The sequence below is a fragment of the Manis javanica genome, chromosome 2 (assembly GCF_040802235.1).
Source record: "Manis javanica isolate MJ-LG chromosome 2, MJ_LKY, whole genome shotgun sequence".
NCBI lineage: Eukaryota > Metazoa > Chordata > Mammalia > Pholidota > Manidae > Manis > Manis javanica.
In genome coordinates, this window is record NC_133157.1 from 92,834,006 (window position 1) to 92,851,890 (window position 17,885).

The 17,885-nt window shown below is 48.9% G+C and overlaps 1 protein-coding gene across 3 annotated transcripts in view; it reads right to left on the reverse strand.

Moving 5' to 3' along the window:
* The window catches only part of BICD2 (BICD cargo adaptor 2), a 53,288-nt gene extending 40,430 nt beyond the window's left edge, over positions 1–12,858 (reverse strand). For 2 of the 3 annotated variants that reach the window (XM_073228890.1, XM_017653547.3), the window contains exon 1: positions 12,501–12,858. In XM_073228890.1, coding sequence (XP_073084991.1) covers positions 12,501–12,740 — 240 coding nt within the window. In that variant the 5' untranslated portion in view covers positions 12,741–12,858. The remainder of the gene's footprint in view (positions 1–12,500) is intronic. The other variant, XM_017653548.3, reaches the window with a different exon arrangement.
* Positions 12,859–17,885: the final 5,027 nt, after the last annotated feature.

Here is a 17,885-nt window from a genome sequence, read left to right on the forward strand (position 1 = left end):
ACTCAATGTTGTTTTCCACAGTGGCTGCACCAATTTACATTCCCCTCAACAGTGTAGGAGGGTTCCCTTTTCTTGACATCCTCGCCAGCACAGATTATTTCCTGTCTTTCGGTTAGTGCCATTCTGACTGGTGTGGGTGATATCTCATTCTGTGTTAGATTTGCATTTCCTGATGACTAATGATGTGGAGGATGTTTATGTATCTGTTAGCACGCCATCTGTATGCCTTCCTTGAAAAAATGTCTATTCAGGTCCTCTGCCTATTTTTAAATCTGATTATTTACTTTTTTGGTGTTGAGTTTGGATATTAACCCATTATCAAATACATTATTTACAAATAAGCTCTCCCACTCAGTAGGCTCTCTTCATTTTGTTGATGGTGTCTTTTGCTGTGCAGAACCTTTTTAGACTCGTAAGAGCCTCCCTTGTTTATTTTTGCTTTTTATTTCCCTTGCCAAGGGAGGCATATCTAGAAAAAAAATTACTAATGCCTATATTCAAGAGAGTACTATTTTTCCTTCTAGAAATTTTATGGCTTCAGGTATTACACTGAGGTTTTCAATCCATTTTGACTTTACTTTGGCATTAAAATGAAAAACTCTCCTCTACAAAAGACACTGGTAAGAAAATGAAAAGACAAGCAAAGTAGGACTTCTACCCAAAGAGATAAAAACTCTTAAAAATGAACAATAGAGGAGGGGAGGAGCCAAGATGGCGGTGTGAGTAGGACAGTGGAAATCTCCTCCCAAGACCATAAGTTTTTGTACAACAAATACAACTATTCCTAAATGAGAGACCAGAAGATACAGGACAACAGCCAGACTACATCTACACCTGGAGAACCCAGAGCATCATGAAGGGGGTAAGATACAAGCCGCGGCCCAGCGGTACCCGAGCGCCCCTCCCCCCAGCTCCTGGCGGGAGAAGAGGAGTCGGAGTGGGAAGGGAGAGGGAGCCTAGGACTGCTAAATACCCAGCCCTAGCCATCTGCACCAGGAGCACAGACACAGTGCATGGGGTGCTGGAAAACTAGGGAAACAGGACAGTAAAACCTGTGACCAGGTCCCCGCAGCTGGCACCCCTGGGACAAAGAAAAGCAAGTGCTCTTTGAAAGTCTTAAAGGGACAGGGGCCTCACAGCTGGAAGGAAGCATCCCAGCACACTCAGCCCAGCAGCTGGGTATCCCAGGGAATTCCGGGCGCCCTAACCCCCTGGGCGGTAGTGCAGCTCTGAGACCCCTCACGGAGATAAACAGCCTCCCGCTTGTTCCCGATCCAGGCAGCCGCACCATAGCGGAGCAGAAGCCTGAGACCGGCCACGCCCACAGCAGCCACGCTGAACCTCCTCCACACCTGCCCAGGCCAGACCCAGAGACCCCGTCGGCACACAACTGCCCAGCACAAGCCGCTAGGGGTCACCATTCTCGCAGGAGAGGGACTTTGTTCTCCCAGCTGACACACGCACCAACTGCCCACGACTACCTTTATCACCATGAAAAGGCAGAAGAATTTGATCCAGACCAGAATTACACAGACATCCCCTGAGAGGGAACCTGGGGAGATAGATTTAAACAATCTTCCTGAAAAAGAATTCAAAATAAAGGTCATAACCATGCAGATGGAGTTGCAGAGAAAAATGCAAGAGCTAATGGATAAAGTTGGGAGGGATAATACAGAAATAAAACAATCTCTGGAAGGACTTAAAAGCAGAATGGATAAGATGCAAGAGGCCATTGATGAACTACAAACCAGAGAACAGGAACGCAGAGAAGCTGATGCAGAGACAGATAGAAGGATCTCCAGGAATGAAACAATATTAAGAGAACTGTGAGACCAATCCAAACAGAACAATATCCGCCTTAAAGGGGTACCAGAAGAAGAAGAGAGAGAAAAAGGGATAGAAAGTGTCTTTGAAGGAATAATTGCTGAAAACTTCCCCAAACTGGGAGAGGAAATAGTCGCTCAGACCATGGAAGCACACAGAACTCCCAACACAAGGTACCCAAGGAGGACAACACCAAGACACATAATAATTAAAATGGCAAAGATCAAGGACAAGAACAGAGTATTAAAGGCAGCTAGAGAGAGAAAAAAAGTCACCTACAAAGGAAAACCCATCAGGCTATCATCAGACTTCTCAACAGAAACCTTACAGGCCAGAAGAGAATGGCATGATATATTTAATGCAATGAAACAGAAGGACCTTGAACCAAGAACACTGTATCCAGCACGATCATCATTTGAATATGAAGGAGGGATTAAACAATTTCCAGACAAGCAAAAGTTGAGGGAATTTGCCTCCCACAAACCACCTCTGCAGGGTATTCTAGACAGACTGTTCCAGATGGAAGCACTCTTAAGGCTAAATAGATGTCACCAGAGAAAATAAAACCATAGCAAAGAAAGCAAACCAACCAAATACGAACTAAAGACAAAAAATAAAATCAACTACTCACAAAAGCAGTCAAAGGAAAAACAAAAGAGCACAAAATAAAAAACCTAACATATAGAGAATGGAGGAGGTGGAATAAGAAGGGAGAGAAATAATCATCTGACTGTGTTTATAATAGCTCAATAAGCAAGTTAAGTTAGTAAGATACTAAAGAAGCAATCCTTGAACCTTTGGTAACCACATTTCTAAAGCCTGCAATGGCAATAAGTACATTATCTTTCAATAATCACCCTAAATGTAAATGGATGAATGCACCTATCAAAGATACAGAGTAATAGAATGGACAAAAAAGCAAGACCCATCTATATGCTGCTTACAAGAGACTCTCCTCAAACCCAAACATACCTACAGACTAAAAGTCAAGGGATGGAAAAAGATATTTCATGCAAACAACAGGGAGAAAAAAAAAAGTAGGTGTTGCAGTACTAGTATCAGACAAAACAGACTTCAAAACAAAGACAGTAACAACAGATAAAGAAGGACATTACATAATGATAAAGGGCTCAGTCCAACAAGAGGATATAACTATTATAAACATATATGCACCCAATACAGGAGCACCGACATATGTGAAACAAATACTAACAGAATTAAAGGAGGAAATAGAATGCAATGCATTCATTTTAGGAGATTTCAACACACCACTCACTCCAAAGGAGAGATCCACCAGACAGAAAATAAGTAAGGACACAGAGGCACTGAACAACACACTAGAACAGATGGACCTACTAGACATCTATAGAACTCTATATCCAAAATCAACAGGATAACACATTCTTCTCAAGTGCACATGAACATTCTCCAGAATAGACCACATACTCGGCCACAAAAAGAGCCTCAGTTAATTCAAGAAGATTGAAATTCTACCAACTAACTTCTCAGACCACAAGATATAAAACTAGAAATAAATTGTAGAAAGAAAGAAAAAAAGGCTCACAAACACATGGAGGCTTAAAAACATGCTCCTTAATAATCAATGGATCAACAACCAAATTAAAATAGAAATCAAGCAATATATGGAAACAAATGACAACAACAACACAAAGTCCCAACTTCTGTGGGACACAGCGAAAGCAGTCTTAAGAGGAAAGTACATAGCAATCCAGGCATCTTTAAAGAAGGAAGAACCATCCCAAATGAATAGTCTGATAAGCCTCTAGCCAGACTTATTAAGAGAAAAAGAGATTCAACAAACATCAACAGAATCAGAAACGAGAAAGGAAAAATCATGACAGACCCCACAGAAATACAAAGAATTATTACAGATTACTATGAAAAGCTATATGCTAACAAGCTGGAAAACCTAGAAGAAATGGACAACTTCTTAGAAAAACACAACCTTCCAAGACTGACCAAGGAAGAAACAGAAAATCTAAACAGACAAATTACCAGCAAAGAAATTGAAGCGGTAATCATAAAACTACACAAGAGCAAAACCCCCGCGCCAGATGGATTTACCACAGAATTTTATCAGACATACAGAGAAGACATAACACCCATTCTCCTTAAAGTTTTCCAAAAAATAGAAGAGGAGGAAATACTTCCAAACTCATTCTATGAAGCCAGTTCACTCTAATAACAAAACCAGGCAAAGACCCCACCAAAAAAGAAAATTACAGACCGATATCACTGACGAACATAGATGCAGAAATACTCAACGAAATATTAGCAAACAGAATTAAAAAATACATCAAGAGGATCATACACCACGACCAAGTGGGATTCATCTCAGGGATGCAAGGATGGTACAGCATTCAAAAATCCATCAACATCATCCACCACATAAACAAAAAAAAAGGACAAAAATCACATGATCGTCTCCATAGATGCTGAAAAAGCATTCGACAAAATTCAACATCCATTCATGATAAAAACTCTCAACAAAATGTGTATAGAGGGCAAGTACCTCAACATAATAAAGGCCATATATGAAAAACCCACAGCCAACATCATACTGAACAGCGAGAAGCTGAAAGCTTTTCCTCTAAGATCAGGAACAAGACAGAGATGATGCCCACTTTCCCCACTGTCATTCAACATAGTACTGGAGGTCCTAGCCATGGCAATGAGACAAAACAAAGAAATAAAAGGAATCCAGATTGGTAAAGAAGAAGTCAAACTGTCACTATTTGCAGATGACATGATATTGTACATAAAAAACCCTAAAGACTCCACTCCAAAATTACTAGAACTGATATCGGAGTTCAGCAAAGTTGCAGGATAAAACATTAATACACAGAAATCTGTGGCTTTCCTATACATTAACAATGAACTAATAGAAAGAGAAATCAGGAAAACAATTCCATTCACAACTGCATCAAAAAGAATAAAATATCTAGGAATAAACCTGACCAAAGAAGTGAAAAACCTATACCCTGAAAACTATAAGACACTCTTAAGAGAAATTAAAGAGGACACTAACAGATGGAAACTCATCCCATGCTCTTGGCTAGGAAGAATTAATATTGTCAAAATGGCCATCCTGCCCAAAGCAATGTACAGATTCAATGCAATCCCTATCAAATTACCAGCAACATTCTTCAACAAACTGAAACAAATAGTTCAAAAGTTCATATATAACCACCAAAGATCCTGACTAGCCAAAGCAATCCTGAGAAGGGAGAATAAGGTGGGGGGGATCTCGCTCCCCAACTTCAAGCTCTACTACAAAGCCACAGTAATCAAGACAATTTGGTACTGGCAGAAGAACAGACCCACATACCAGTAGAACAGAATAGAGAGTCCAGACATTAACTCAAACATATATAGTCAATTAATATACAATAAAGGAGCATGGACATACAATGGGGAAATGACAGCCTCTTCAGCAGTTGGTGTTGGCAAAACTGGACAGCTACATGTAAGAGAATTTAACTGGATCACTGTCTAACCCCATACACAAACGTAAATTCGAAATGGATGAAAGACCTGAATGTAAGTCATGATACCATAAAACTCTTAGAAAAAAACAGGCAAAAATCTCTTGGACATAAACATGAGCGACTTCTTCATAAAAATATCTCCCCGGGCAAGGGAAACAAAAGAAAAAATGAACAAGTGGGACTATATCAAGCTGAAAAGCTTCTGTACAGCAAAAGACACCAAAATATATAAAGAACTCACGTACCTCAACAAACAAAAAGCAAATAATCCAATTAAAAAATGGGCAGAGGAGCTGAACAGACAGTTCTCCAAAGAAGAAATTCAGTTGGCCAACAGACACATGAAAAGATGCTCCACATCACTAGTCATCTGAGAAATGCAAATTAAAACCACAATGAGATAATCACCTCATACCAGTAAGGATCACAACCATCCAAAAGACAAACAACAACAAATGTTGGCGAGGTTGTGGAGAAATTGGAACCCTCCTACACTGCTGGTGGGAATGTAAATTAGTTCAACCATTGTGGAAAGCAGTATGGAGGTTCCTCAAAAAGCCCAAAATAGAAATACCATTTGACCTAGGAATTCCACTTACAGGAATTTACCCTAAAAATACAACAGCCCAGTTTGAAAAAGACAGATGCACCCCTATGTTTATTGTAGCAGTATTTACAATAGCCAAGAAATGGAAGCAACCTAGGTGTCCATCAGTAGATGAATGGACAAAGAAGATGTGGTACATATACACAATGGAATATTTTTCAGCCATAAGAAGAAAACAAGTTCTACCATTTGCAACAACATGGATGGATCTAGAGGGTATTATGCTCAGTGAAATAAGCCAGGCAGAGAAAGACAAGTACCAAATGATTTCACTCATATGTGGAGTATAAGAACAAAGAAAAAACTGAAGGAACAAAACAGCAACAGAATCAGAGAACCCAAGAATGGACTAATAGTTACCAAAGGGAAAGGGACTGGGGAGGATGGGTGGGAAGGGAGGGTTAAGGGGGGAGAAGAAAGGAGGCATTACGATTAGCATGTATAATGTGGGGATGCACGGGGAGAGCTGTGCAACACAGAGAAGACAAGTAGTGATTCTACAGCATTTTACTACGCTGATGGACAGTGACTGGCGTTTGTGAGGGGGTCTTGGTGAAGGGGGGAGCCTAGTAAACATAATGTTCCTCATGTAACTGTAGAGTAATGATACCAAAATAAAAAAAAAGAACAATAAATTTTAAAGTGAGCAAAAGATCAGAACTGTAGTCTCACAAAAGAAGATATACATACAATTAATAAGCCTGTGAAAATATGCTCAACACCACATGTCAGCAGGGAAATGCAAACTGAAACAGTGAAATACCACCACACACCTACTAGGATGGGTAAAACCCCCACACACATGACACCAGCTGCTGGAGAGGATGTGCAACTACAGGAGCTCACTACTGGTGGGGATGCAGAAGGCACAGCCATGCAGGGAGGCAGTATGGCTGTTTCTCAGAAAACTGAACGTACTCTCACCATTCAATCCAATAACTGCACTGCTAGGTGTTGGCTCAAATGGGTTGAAAACTTATGTGTGCACAGACACTTGTTTATAGCAGCTTTATTAATCATCGGCCCAAACTGGGAGCACCCAAGATGCCCACTTTGAATGGATAAACAGACAGTGGTATACATCCAGTGAAATATTATTCAGAGATGAAAAAGCAAAAGGAGCTATGAAACCAACAAATGGTACAGAAGAACCTTAAATGCATACTGCTGAGTGAAGAAAGCCAGTCTGATGAGGCTACACACTGTATGGTCCCAACTATGTGACGCTCTGGAAAATGCAGAGCCATGGAGACATTAACAGATCAGCGGTCGCGAGAGACTCATGGGGTAGGGAGCGAGCAGGTGAAGCACAGGGAATTTTTTTAAGGCCATGAAATAACTCTGTATGATTCTATAATGGCAGATAAATGACACTATCCACTTATCAAAACCAAGATATCTTTCAGCACAAAGAGTGAACCCTAATATACACACATTTTAGACAGTTATTTAGGTCTGGGGGTTCCAGGATGGAATGCAGAATGTGGCAAAGCAATCTAGCTGTGTAACAAGGGGATGAAACCACCTCCCTGAAGGGCTTGCTTAGGTAACTCATTTGGAGATAAGGGAGTGCCTAACACCACAGGCAAAGGTCTGCACATAAGCACCACGCTCTAGTTGACAAACTATTTCCAGCGGAGTGCAGAGTGATGGTTTTGACACACCTGTGCACGAGTGCAGGGACTGAGCAGACGGGTCAGAGCAGGAGACACCGGCACGAACTCACGTTCCGTTCCATGTACAGGCAGGCAGCACACCTACTCTTGTTGTAGATGACTGCCCATGGACTGGGGGACATCTCTTCTGGCTCTGAGAAGCAGTGAGACTTGGGCAGCAACACATACCTGGTGCCCAGACCTTGACTTCTAACACTGTTCTCCAGTCAGGGGAACAGGGCTGATTCCAGGACCAGGGCAGGGAACCTGCAGGATGAGCCTGGAGCATGTCATAACCCTGGAGGGCACGGAAGGGCGCAACAGGAAAGGGAATACAGGAGGGAAACGAAGAGGGAGGGAGTAGGGGGAGAAATAAAAAGGTAGGGAGGCAAGGCAGGAGAGAGGGAACTGGAGAGAAAATAAAGGAGGAAGGGAGGGAGGGCGAGAGAGGAAGGAGGAGGGAGGGGGATAATCACAGGGATGCTGTCAAGGGGCACACCAGCCAAACGAAAGGGCTGCCAGGGGACAAAGTCGGGGCAAGTTGAACAACAAAATGAAGTAGTATGGGATTGTAACCCAAATATAAAATACAAGGCAAACATCCCTCAGCTCCTAAAAATATATTGAAAGGTGAATGAATAAATAAATAAATAAATGGGGAAGAGACAAGTCCCCAAGCAAAAAACTCCCAAATAAGGTAGCAGATGCTGCCTGTACCGGGATGCTCGCTCCAGCCCACATCCCACCTCTCTGTCCACTTCCCAAGGTCCTAGCCAGTGCTGCCTCTGGCCACCCTCACCTCAAAATCTCAGGCAATCAAGTCCCTGCCCTACTGGCTGTGGTAGAGCTGCTCCCCGTGCACAGATGTAGGGAAGTGGGGTGGCTGCCCCAACTGAGGAGGGAAAATCATGTCCACTTTTTACACAGCTAGACTGTTTTGCCTTCTCCCTCCAGGGAAAGGCGGGCCTGAGGGGCCACAGGGTCCCCCGGGGGGCTTCCCATAAGGCCTGCCAGAAGACTGTTCAGCTGTGGGCAGCCTTGGCCACCACCCGCTCACCTGCGTACTGCAGGCGCTATGGCTGTGGTGACTGCACCGTGGGAAGCTGTCCTGGTTGTCCTTGGCCACAGGCTCCTGAGGAATAGGCAGGGTGCCAGCCACCCTCAGAGCCAGGGCATGAAGACCCACCCAGGACAGCACAGGTGCAGGGTAAGCCTCTCTCTGCCCTGCTTGTGCCCTGGCCATATGAGCCAGTCCCATGTGCAAGGTCACACCTTGAGGATGTGAGGTGCACAGCTGCTTGCCCCCCAGGCCCCACACAAGGGAACATGACGACAGGGTGCCTTGTGTCCTTAACAGAAGAGCTCCAGATGGCTTCAGGACCCCCGCCTGAAAGGTGGGAAAGGGGGGCTGCCCATTAGCGCAGCCACCATGGGCTACATGGCCACCATCTTTAGATGCCTGTAGCTGCCTCTCCAGGATGTCGGACCCCTAGGGGGAAGGGTCACCTCAGGGCCACCAGGACCTCTCAGACCCCAGCCTCCACCCCAAGTCAGGCCCGTTGGTGCCACCAGCTGTCTGCTTCACGGAACCCCTGTGGGCTCTCTCCAGAATCAGGAACCCTGCCCCGAGGAAGCTGGGCCTCGCACACAGGCCTCTGAGCACCTTCCCTCCTCAGCAGGTGCCTGCTCTTTGAGGACAGGCCACCTGGAACACAGCCCTGCGTGACTCAGCTTCTCTGTGCCTAGCTGCCCCAGCTGCACCAGACACACCACAGTGGGGTCCCCAGGGCTGGCGTAGGAGGAAGTTGGAGCAGCTTGCCTACGGGGCAGCCTCACTGCCCTCCTTTGTGAAACTAAGGCAGCTCACAGCCCAGAAGTTGGGCGGGAACCCGGTGCCTGAGGATCCCTTCCCACAAGTCCCGAGCTACAGGGCCTGCCTCGGTTCCCCACCCTCTGGGAGATGACAAGAGGGAGGCAGCAAGGGGACGGAGCAGCTGCCCCAGCAGCCCTGCCCTGGCTGAGCCTGCAGGATGGGAGGGCCTGGCACTGGGTGCTGGGCTTGGGCAAGTCTAGAGCAGCAAGGAAGGCTCAGAGGTGGCCAGGCCCAGAAGCGCAGGTGGGGCTCCCAGGAGTCAGGAGAGGCATGGTTGGCTGGGATGAGGGGAGTGGTGCTGGCCAGGCCAGGCCGGAGGCCCCAGGCCATGGCTCAGCTACAGACAGTGGGACAGGGGCAGGGACAGCAGGAGGGAACCCAGACCGGAGTGAGGTGGCGGGAAAGAGTGATGACACCAGGCAGCAGGTACTAAGTAAGTACTTAAGTATGACACACTGCAGCTCTGCAGACTGGGTCCAAGGCGGCACAGAAGGCAGGAGGGCGTCCAGACCGCATTCCCTGCTTCCTTACCAGGACCCCGGCCCTGGCCTGCCTGCCAGCCCCCACACCCCCACCCATGAGGGTCACCCACTCCTGGTACCACCTGCTATCACTAAAGTCCATCTGATACTCTCCCCCACCACAGCAGAGAGGGGACAAGCACGACTAGGGATGGATGGGGCCCTTATTAAACCAGGCTCAATCACTAGCAAATGGTTAGGCAAAATAGGCTGGTGGGCGCCTCCCTCACCCCATCCCCCCGACAGCACGTCAACAGGACACACATGCACTTACTGAGTGAGAAATGGCCAGCACAGCCACCCACCACCCAACCACCCACAATCCACCACAGGGCTCTCCTCAGCTCTGGCACCACCCACTTACCTGGGACCGGCCAGCCAGCTTCCCCTCCCAAAGATGGGCTCATCTACAAAGGCTGGGCAGGGTGTGGGCACCTCTGCTTGAAGCATCACTGTTAGTAACTGAAACCACTTTAGTTGAAGAAACCAATTTTAAAAGAACAAAGATGGTTTACCTCTTACAGGAGGAAAAAAGGCCCATCAAATACTACCTCCTTAAATCTCAGTTTTTAAAATTAGGGTTAATGTCTGTGAATATGACGTCAATGAAATTAAAGGGGTTGGCTGGCATGCTGGCATGTGTGGGAGTACATGGGCCAGGGCTTCTTGGCAACATCTACTGAGACTCTGATGCTCCCTCCTCTTGCTTCTGCTGGGATTTCCAACTGGACCATTCTTATTCCACGGGCAACTGGGAAACCGAAGATCAGGACAGGGGCAATGTGTCCCCCCCAGACTATGTGGCCACTGCATATGGGGGCCAAGATGTGACATCAAACTAAGCAGGCAGGCGCCTGAAGGGCACCTATGGCCTCATCCACCTTCCACCTAATTCCCTGGGACCCACCCTGCAGACACACCCCACAAAACCAAGCCAGATCCCTGGCCTGGCCAAAACAGTCACGTCTGTGATAGTCCAGAGCTGACAGCTGCAAGGCCCCCATTCAGGGACTAACTCGTCTGTGAAGGTCCACTCTGGCCCCTTCTCACAGGAGACAAGACTGTGAACCGGAAGGGGAACTATGCTTGCTGCCATGGGCTCACAGTGCACTCTAGAGGCCTGGGAGACCACACTGAGAACAGAGCATTTGGTGACCTGTTCTCACAACCTCCTCCCTCTGCGATGGTACACCCCCAGAGGGGCTCTTGTAGGAGGGGTCATGTGTCATACACCCCCTCTTGTAAATCCAGTGCCAGCCGAGACTGGCTTGGAGGAAGAGCCAATGCTGACAGGTGACAGGACCTTGGGTCAGATGAGCTGCCACCTGTACCCCTCCACCCAATGCCAGTGGCTCACTGGTGCTAACTAAGCACTTGCACTTATCTGCCAGGTAAAGATTTAAGCACCTGATGGATTTATTCATTCTGTTCTCACTATCAGAAGGGGACACTGCTGGTCTCAGTGAGCATGGAGGCTCTGAACACTCCAGGCATGTGCAAGGTCACCAGCAGCAGAGGTGCCAGAAGGTGGGCGGTCAGGGAAGTAGCAAGCACGGTGAACTTGAGACCAAGGGCCTTTAAAGCCCACCTGGACAAGTAAAGAGTCAGGTGAGGAGGAGGCATGTTGTCACAGAAACCAAGAGGCCACATGTCTGATACTGTGCCTGGATTTTTCAAATAATATACAACCCTCATATGAACCCTTTCTTGGTAGGCAGTGCTGCAGAGGAAGAAGCTAAGACCCCTGCCCACAGCCACATCAACAGCAAAAGGCAGGGTCTGGGTCCAAACCTGAGTATCCCATCCAGAAAGCAACTTCTCCCTCCTCAACCCCTACAACAGGGCTAGGGAGTCAGCCAGGACTGGGAGAAAATGTGAGTTTCAATCAATCACCCAGGAGAACTGCCTCACAGAAGGACTGCCCAGCCAGCCTCCCGCAACCCCACAGGCAGCCTGGGGGTCTGACCTCCTCACCAGAGTGGAAGCCACCTGGCACCTTCCCTGACAAACACCCACAGACTTGCCACCCGAGCCTGGGAGGGAAGCCAGGATAGGAAGTGGGTGGGGAAGCACTGCGTCCCAGATAAGTCATCGGGCGTTAGCAGCTGAGCCTGGGGAAGGCCATGGGGGACACTCCACCGGCCTCGAAAACCAAGAGCAGGGCCAGCCCCTGTACCGGGCCTTTCCCTGCCTCGAGCGCTCACCGGAGACGCTGGAAGCCCCAGGAAGGGGAAGTGATGTGTCTGGAAGTAATGGAGGCCCAGGCCTGGCCTTTCCCAGCCTGTCACCTGTATCAATTCCACTTCCAGGCTCCGCGCTGAGAAGCCACGCACCGCACGGTACCCTATCCCACCGCGCCCGAGGAGGGCCGCAGGAGCACGCGGGCTGGAGACAAACCCCACCGCAGCCCCTACCCACAGGGCCAGGACCCACGCGCGCTGCCCACCGCAGCCGGCCCGGCCCGCGGTCGGGGGTCGTGGTGGGCCGGGCACTGCGCGCCCTGCTCCTTACCTCCTTGAGCTGCTCCATCTCTCCGCGGATCGCCTCGTAGTCCACCTCGAGCTCCTCGAACTGCAGCTTGAGCTGGTGCTTCTCCTCCAGCACCGCCAGCCCGTACTCAGCCGCCTGGATCTTCTCGCGCGTGGTCTCGGCCAGCTCGTGCGACAGCCGCTTCACCTCGGCACGCAGCCACTCGGGCTGCGCCTCCATCACCAGCCGCGCGTACTCCTCCTCCTCAGACGACGCCGACATGGTAGCCGCGGCCGGCTCGCGCCGCTCCCAGCGAGGTTCAGGCCAGGGTTCGTTCGCCGCCGCCGCCGCCGCCGCCGCCGCCCAGCCCGACGGCACCCGGCCGCCGCCGCGCAGCCGCATCACACGCCCCGCCCCGCGGGGCACTGTGGGAGCCGTAGTCCCGCCAGCGCGACTACAAGTCCCGTCGTGCCCTGCGCTTCCAATTCCGGGTCGTGATTGGCCCGAGGCCTGGGCGGGGTCGCTCCTTCCAGGGCCACTGCCTCCGCTGCCACCGCGCGGGGCACTATCGGGGTCGTAGTCCCTCCCGTGAGCCCACCAAGGCCCGTCGTGCCTCGCGCTGCCCGCCCCGGGCCATGATTGGTCCGCGCCTTTGCCGTCGCAGAGCCGGAAGCTCTAGTACCTTCCGGTGCCGTCCGCCCTAGCTTGCGAGGCGGGCGGGAGACAGGTCTCTGTATTATGTGGGAGTTACTCTGCGGGCAGCGCGCCGGGCCCCCTGAGGACTTGGCCCGCGTGGGGAAGGAGGGCCGCGGTGCTGGAGGAGGGCGCAGAGCAGTAGCCTGCGAGGGTTCGGAGCGGTCTGTTCAGGATGCGTCTGGGGGCTGGTCAGGCGCTGCGTAGGTTTTGCGGGGCAAGGCGCAGAAATGGGTGCAGGTGCGGGAGGTTTGAGCCCGACTTGGGGGCAGTGCACATTGGTACCGACGCGCCCCGGCCCGACGCCCGTCTGGACGAGCCCCCCTCGCTGGCTTGTGACCGTGGCCCTCCGGAGTGCGCGGTTGTGCAGGGTAGGCGGGCTGACCTCTACCTTGGCGGTGAGCTTCCCTTGAGAAGGCGCTTCGACTGCTGGCTGCCCGTAGCTCCTGCTTCGGCCTGCTGGTCTTCGTTGCTACTCCCTGCCTAAAGGAGCTGTTACCGTGCTATTTCTGTGTTCTTTGCACTTACTAGCTCTGCACTCTGAAGGATGTTTCATTCTTTAGCGTATGGATCCATGGATTTTTACTCTACTCATTGAGTTACAATCCATTACACTCCTAATGGAGGTGCAGTCCATTAGATGCTCAAATAGTGGCGCATTTGGCCAGTGGGCGCTCTTCCAGTTTGGCTCTGTGTCCTTTCAACATGTCATAAATTTTTAGCACTTCTTTACTTTCTAATATAAGTTGTACTGTCTTGCACCTGGAATCAGATTTTTCCAAGGAGCCCTGGTTCCTTTAGTGGTTTAATATTTCATTTCTATGAGGAGCATGTGTATAATTTTATTTGTGAAGTTAAACAATTTTTATGGTGTCCAACCACAAAGGAGTAGGATACCCAGCCAGCCTCGTTTGCCTGGGACTGTCCTGCCTTTAGCACAGAGTCCAAGTCCTGGGAAACCCTCAGGCCTGGGCACACGGGTCAGCCAAAGTGAGAGATCCTATAGAAAGGGGGAAGGAGCAAGCTTGTTTGAGGGAGGTTAGTGTAGGAGGAAGGACTGATGCACTAAGAAAACAGTAGCTCTCTGAAGGTCACACAGTCTCCGGGCAATCCCCGCTTCCAACCTACGCTGTCCAGACTTGGAACCCCCACCCCCACACCACACCATGTGAGGCTGGCCCGAGGAAGGAGAGGGAAATGCTGTGCGAATCTGATGTAGACATCGGCCATGGAGCTTTGAGTTCTTCTAGCCACTAGGGCAGAGGGCCTGTCACTGCCACCTTAGGCTTGCTAAGGGACAGTGGCTCTGGTTGTCCAGGTTAGAGCTTGCAGGAGAAAACGTGATTTGTGACAGGTGTTGGGAAGGGCATCAGGAGGGGATTCCCTGAGGAGGTGACACCTAAGTGGAGATAAGGGACAGGTCATCATCAGGCTGCCAGACCAGGGGACAAGCAAGGATGAGAAGCAGGACCACCCCTTGTTGGGCTCCCACTGGGCCTCCAACATTGAGCCGTTTTACAAATGAAGAAACAGGCTCTCAGGAAAAAGTCCTCAGTATCAGCCTTGTTGGATCTGTCAGCCTCATCACAGACAGACCCAGGCTCAGCTTCCTGCCCTCCGACTACCCCACTCTTGGCCCAGGCCCCATCACCTCTGCCTGGACTATTGCAGTCGACTTCCCTCTGGCCTTGCTGCAACTACTCCCTGCACTTACTTAACTTTACTCTCCCAGCAGCAGATGGGTCCTTAGAACCAAGACAGACCCATACTGCTCTGCTCAAAACCCTTTGTTTTAGTACATTTGGGATAACAATACTACATGGGGAGGCTCATAAGCAGCAAATGTTTACTTCTTAGGGTTCTGGAGGCATGAAGCCTGCATTGTGGCACCAGCAGACGAGGCGTCTGGTGTGAACCTGCTCCCCCGGAAGTGCTCCCATGGCAGGAGGGCTGAGGGGTTCTCTGGGGCCTCCTGAGGTCACTGCTCCCATCACGGGGGTTATACCCTCATGACCTCATCCCCTCCCAAAGGCCTCACCTAACACCCTTGCCCTGGGGGTTATGAGTAATGTGTGGATGTGGATTTGAGGTTACAAACCTCCACACTATAGCACTCTGCCAGAGGCAAAGCCTAATATGGCAGCTGCTCCCAAGCCCTGCCCAGCTGGAGAAGTGGCCTTCTGTCTTCCTGGCTGTGCCCCCCACCTTTGGTACAGCCACTGGCCACCCTCCGCTGTGGTCTGTACACTGTGCTCATTTTCCATGGCACCTTTTTCTCTCTGGAATGTCAGCTCCGGGAGGGCAGGGACCTCGAGCAGGCCTCCAAAGTCTGGCCCTCACCAGGGGCTCCAGCCATCAGGGTCAGGACTTGGCTGGTGAACACGAGGCTGTCCTCATCCCCCACGCCCAGACCTCTTGCCAGGAAGGAATGCATTAAAGGACAGAGGCAGCCCTGGTGGGAAGGATGCCAGGGAATGCCTGCCATGCCCTCACCAAGAGCGACATGGTGACCCTTATCCTGAGGGCAAAGGGAAGTGAAGTTCTCCCAGGAACCCACTCTGCCTTTGTAAGCAAAGACTTGGTTCCTCTCCTGTCCTGGGCAAGGGGCAGAATGCTCGTGCCCACAGGTAGCCTGGATGTGGCCACTTTGTCAGCCTCTCAGCTCTCTTCCTTGCTGCCCCTCAAGCCCTGCATGCCCACGTGAGCCCTCCCTGAATCCTGTTCCCTCTCTGCCAATGGCTACCCAGTTGTGGGCCAAGGAACAAAGCCATCTCCTGTTGGATAAGCACAACCTCCATGTACATGGCGTAGCTGCCAGCACAGTGAATGGCTTGGTGTCCCCCACATATTCTTGCTGTATAGCATCAGATGAGTCTTTGGCCCAAATGTTATACATTTGGTTAACTCTGTGCCAGACCTTGGTTCAGACAAGTAATGACGGCAGTGAAGACCCCAGTATTTACTCTGCTCTAAGCCTGATGCCAAATACTTCGCATGCATTCACCATCTCTTACAAGCCTCACAATGCAGATCCATTGTTCTTATTTTATAGATGAGGAAACTGAGGCACAAAGAGGTCACATACCTTGTATGGGAGAAGCCCAGAATCTGAACCCAGGTCTGTGTGAGTCCACAGACTGACGCCCAGCCTTCCCTAGGTGGGGCAGGACATGGGCCTCAGTGGCTCACATTGCAGAGAAGAGACTTAACCAGTTAACTCAGCTACCATAATGCAGATGGGGCATGCAGGACCCTGCAAGGGATAACACTGGATCTGGAGGACTAGAAATACATTGCAGTGTGGGTAGCAGTAAGTTGGGTCCTGAAGGGTGTGCACGCAAGGTGGAAAAGACTGTCCCAGAGAGACAAAGAGGTGGAATCATCAATGAGCATGGCTGGAGGTTGGAGCAGGGGCTGAATTCACGGTACAGTGCAGTGTGTGTGTATTCATGCATGTGTGTGCTGGTGTTGACCAGATCCACTTGGGGTCTGTCACCAGTTGAGTTCTTCAGAAATGGGAAGTTTGGGGTGAAAGATGCCTATTAGGGACCAAGATCTGTGGAAGGAAAGAGAAAGCAGCAAGGTGGGGCAGCAGAAGAAGCTGAACTTCACTGTGGTCTGAACCACGCCTCACCAGCCCCACTCAGTTCATGCCCGTCATGTGGAGGGTGTAGTCAGCTCAGCTGGGACCGCTTTGGGAGCAGCAATTGTTACATCTTAGCACAATGCAAGTATCAGAACTTGATTCCATTTTATGGCCTAATATACCATGTATGGGGATAACCACATTTTGTTTTATTCATTCATCTGCTAATGGGCACTGGGTTGTTTCCACCTTTTGGTAATTATGAATAACACTGTTTTGAACATTGGTGTACTAATATCAGTTTGAGTCTGTACTTTCAATTCCTTTGAGTATATACCTAAGAGGGGATAGCTGGATCATATGGAGACATTTCACCAGCAATGTGCTGGGGTTCCAATTTCTTCACATTCTCACCAACACTTGTTATTTTCCATTAAAAAAAAATAGCCGTCCAAATAAGTATGAAATGGTATATCATTGTGGTTCTGATTAATTATATTACCCTAAAGACTACTTATTTGAGCATCTTTTCATGTGCTTATTGGACATTGTGTGGATCTTCTTTAGAGAAATGTCTCTAAGTCTTTCGCCTATTTTTGAATTGAGTATTTATATTTTTGTTGTTGAGCTGTAGGAGTTCTTTATACATCCCAGATATTAATCCCTTATCAGATGTGATTTACAAATATTTTCTTCCATTCTGTAAGTTTTATTTTCACTTTCTGAAAGTATTCTTAGAAGCATAAAAGTTTTTTACTTTGATAAAGTACAGTTTGTATATTTTTTTCTGCCTGTGTTTTTGGTATTATATCTAAGAAATTATCAAATCCAGTGTCATGAAGATTCCCCACATTGTTTTCTTCTAAGAGTTTTATAGTTTTAGTACTTACAATTAGGTTTTTGAACGATTTTGAGCTGATTTTTATATATGGGGTAAGGTAAACATCCAACTTCATTCTTTTGCCTATATTATACATCCAGTTTTTCTAGCACCATTGTTGAAAAGACTATCCTTTACTCACTGAATGGCCTTGGCACCCATGTGAAAAATCAGCCTTATATGTGAGTGTTTATTTGTGGACTATTCTATTCCATTAGTCTATACATCTTTCTTTATGATAGTACAACAGTTTGGTTACAGTAGCTTT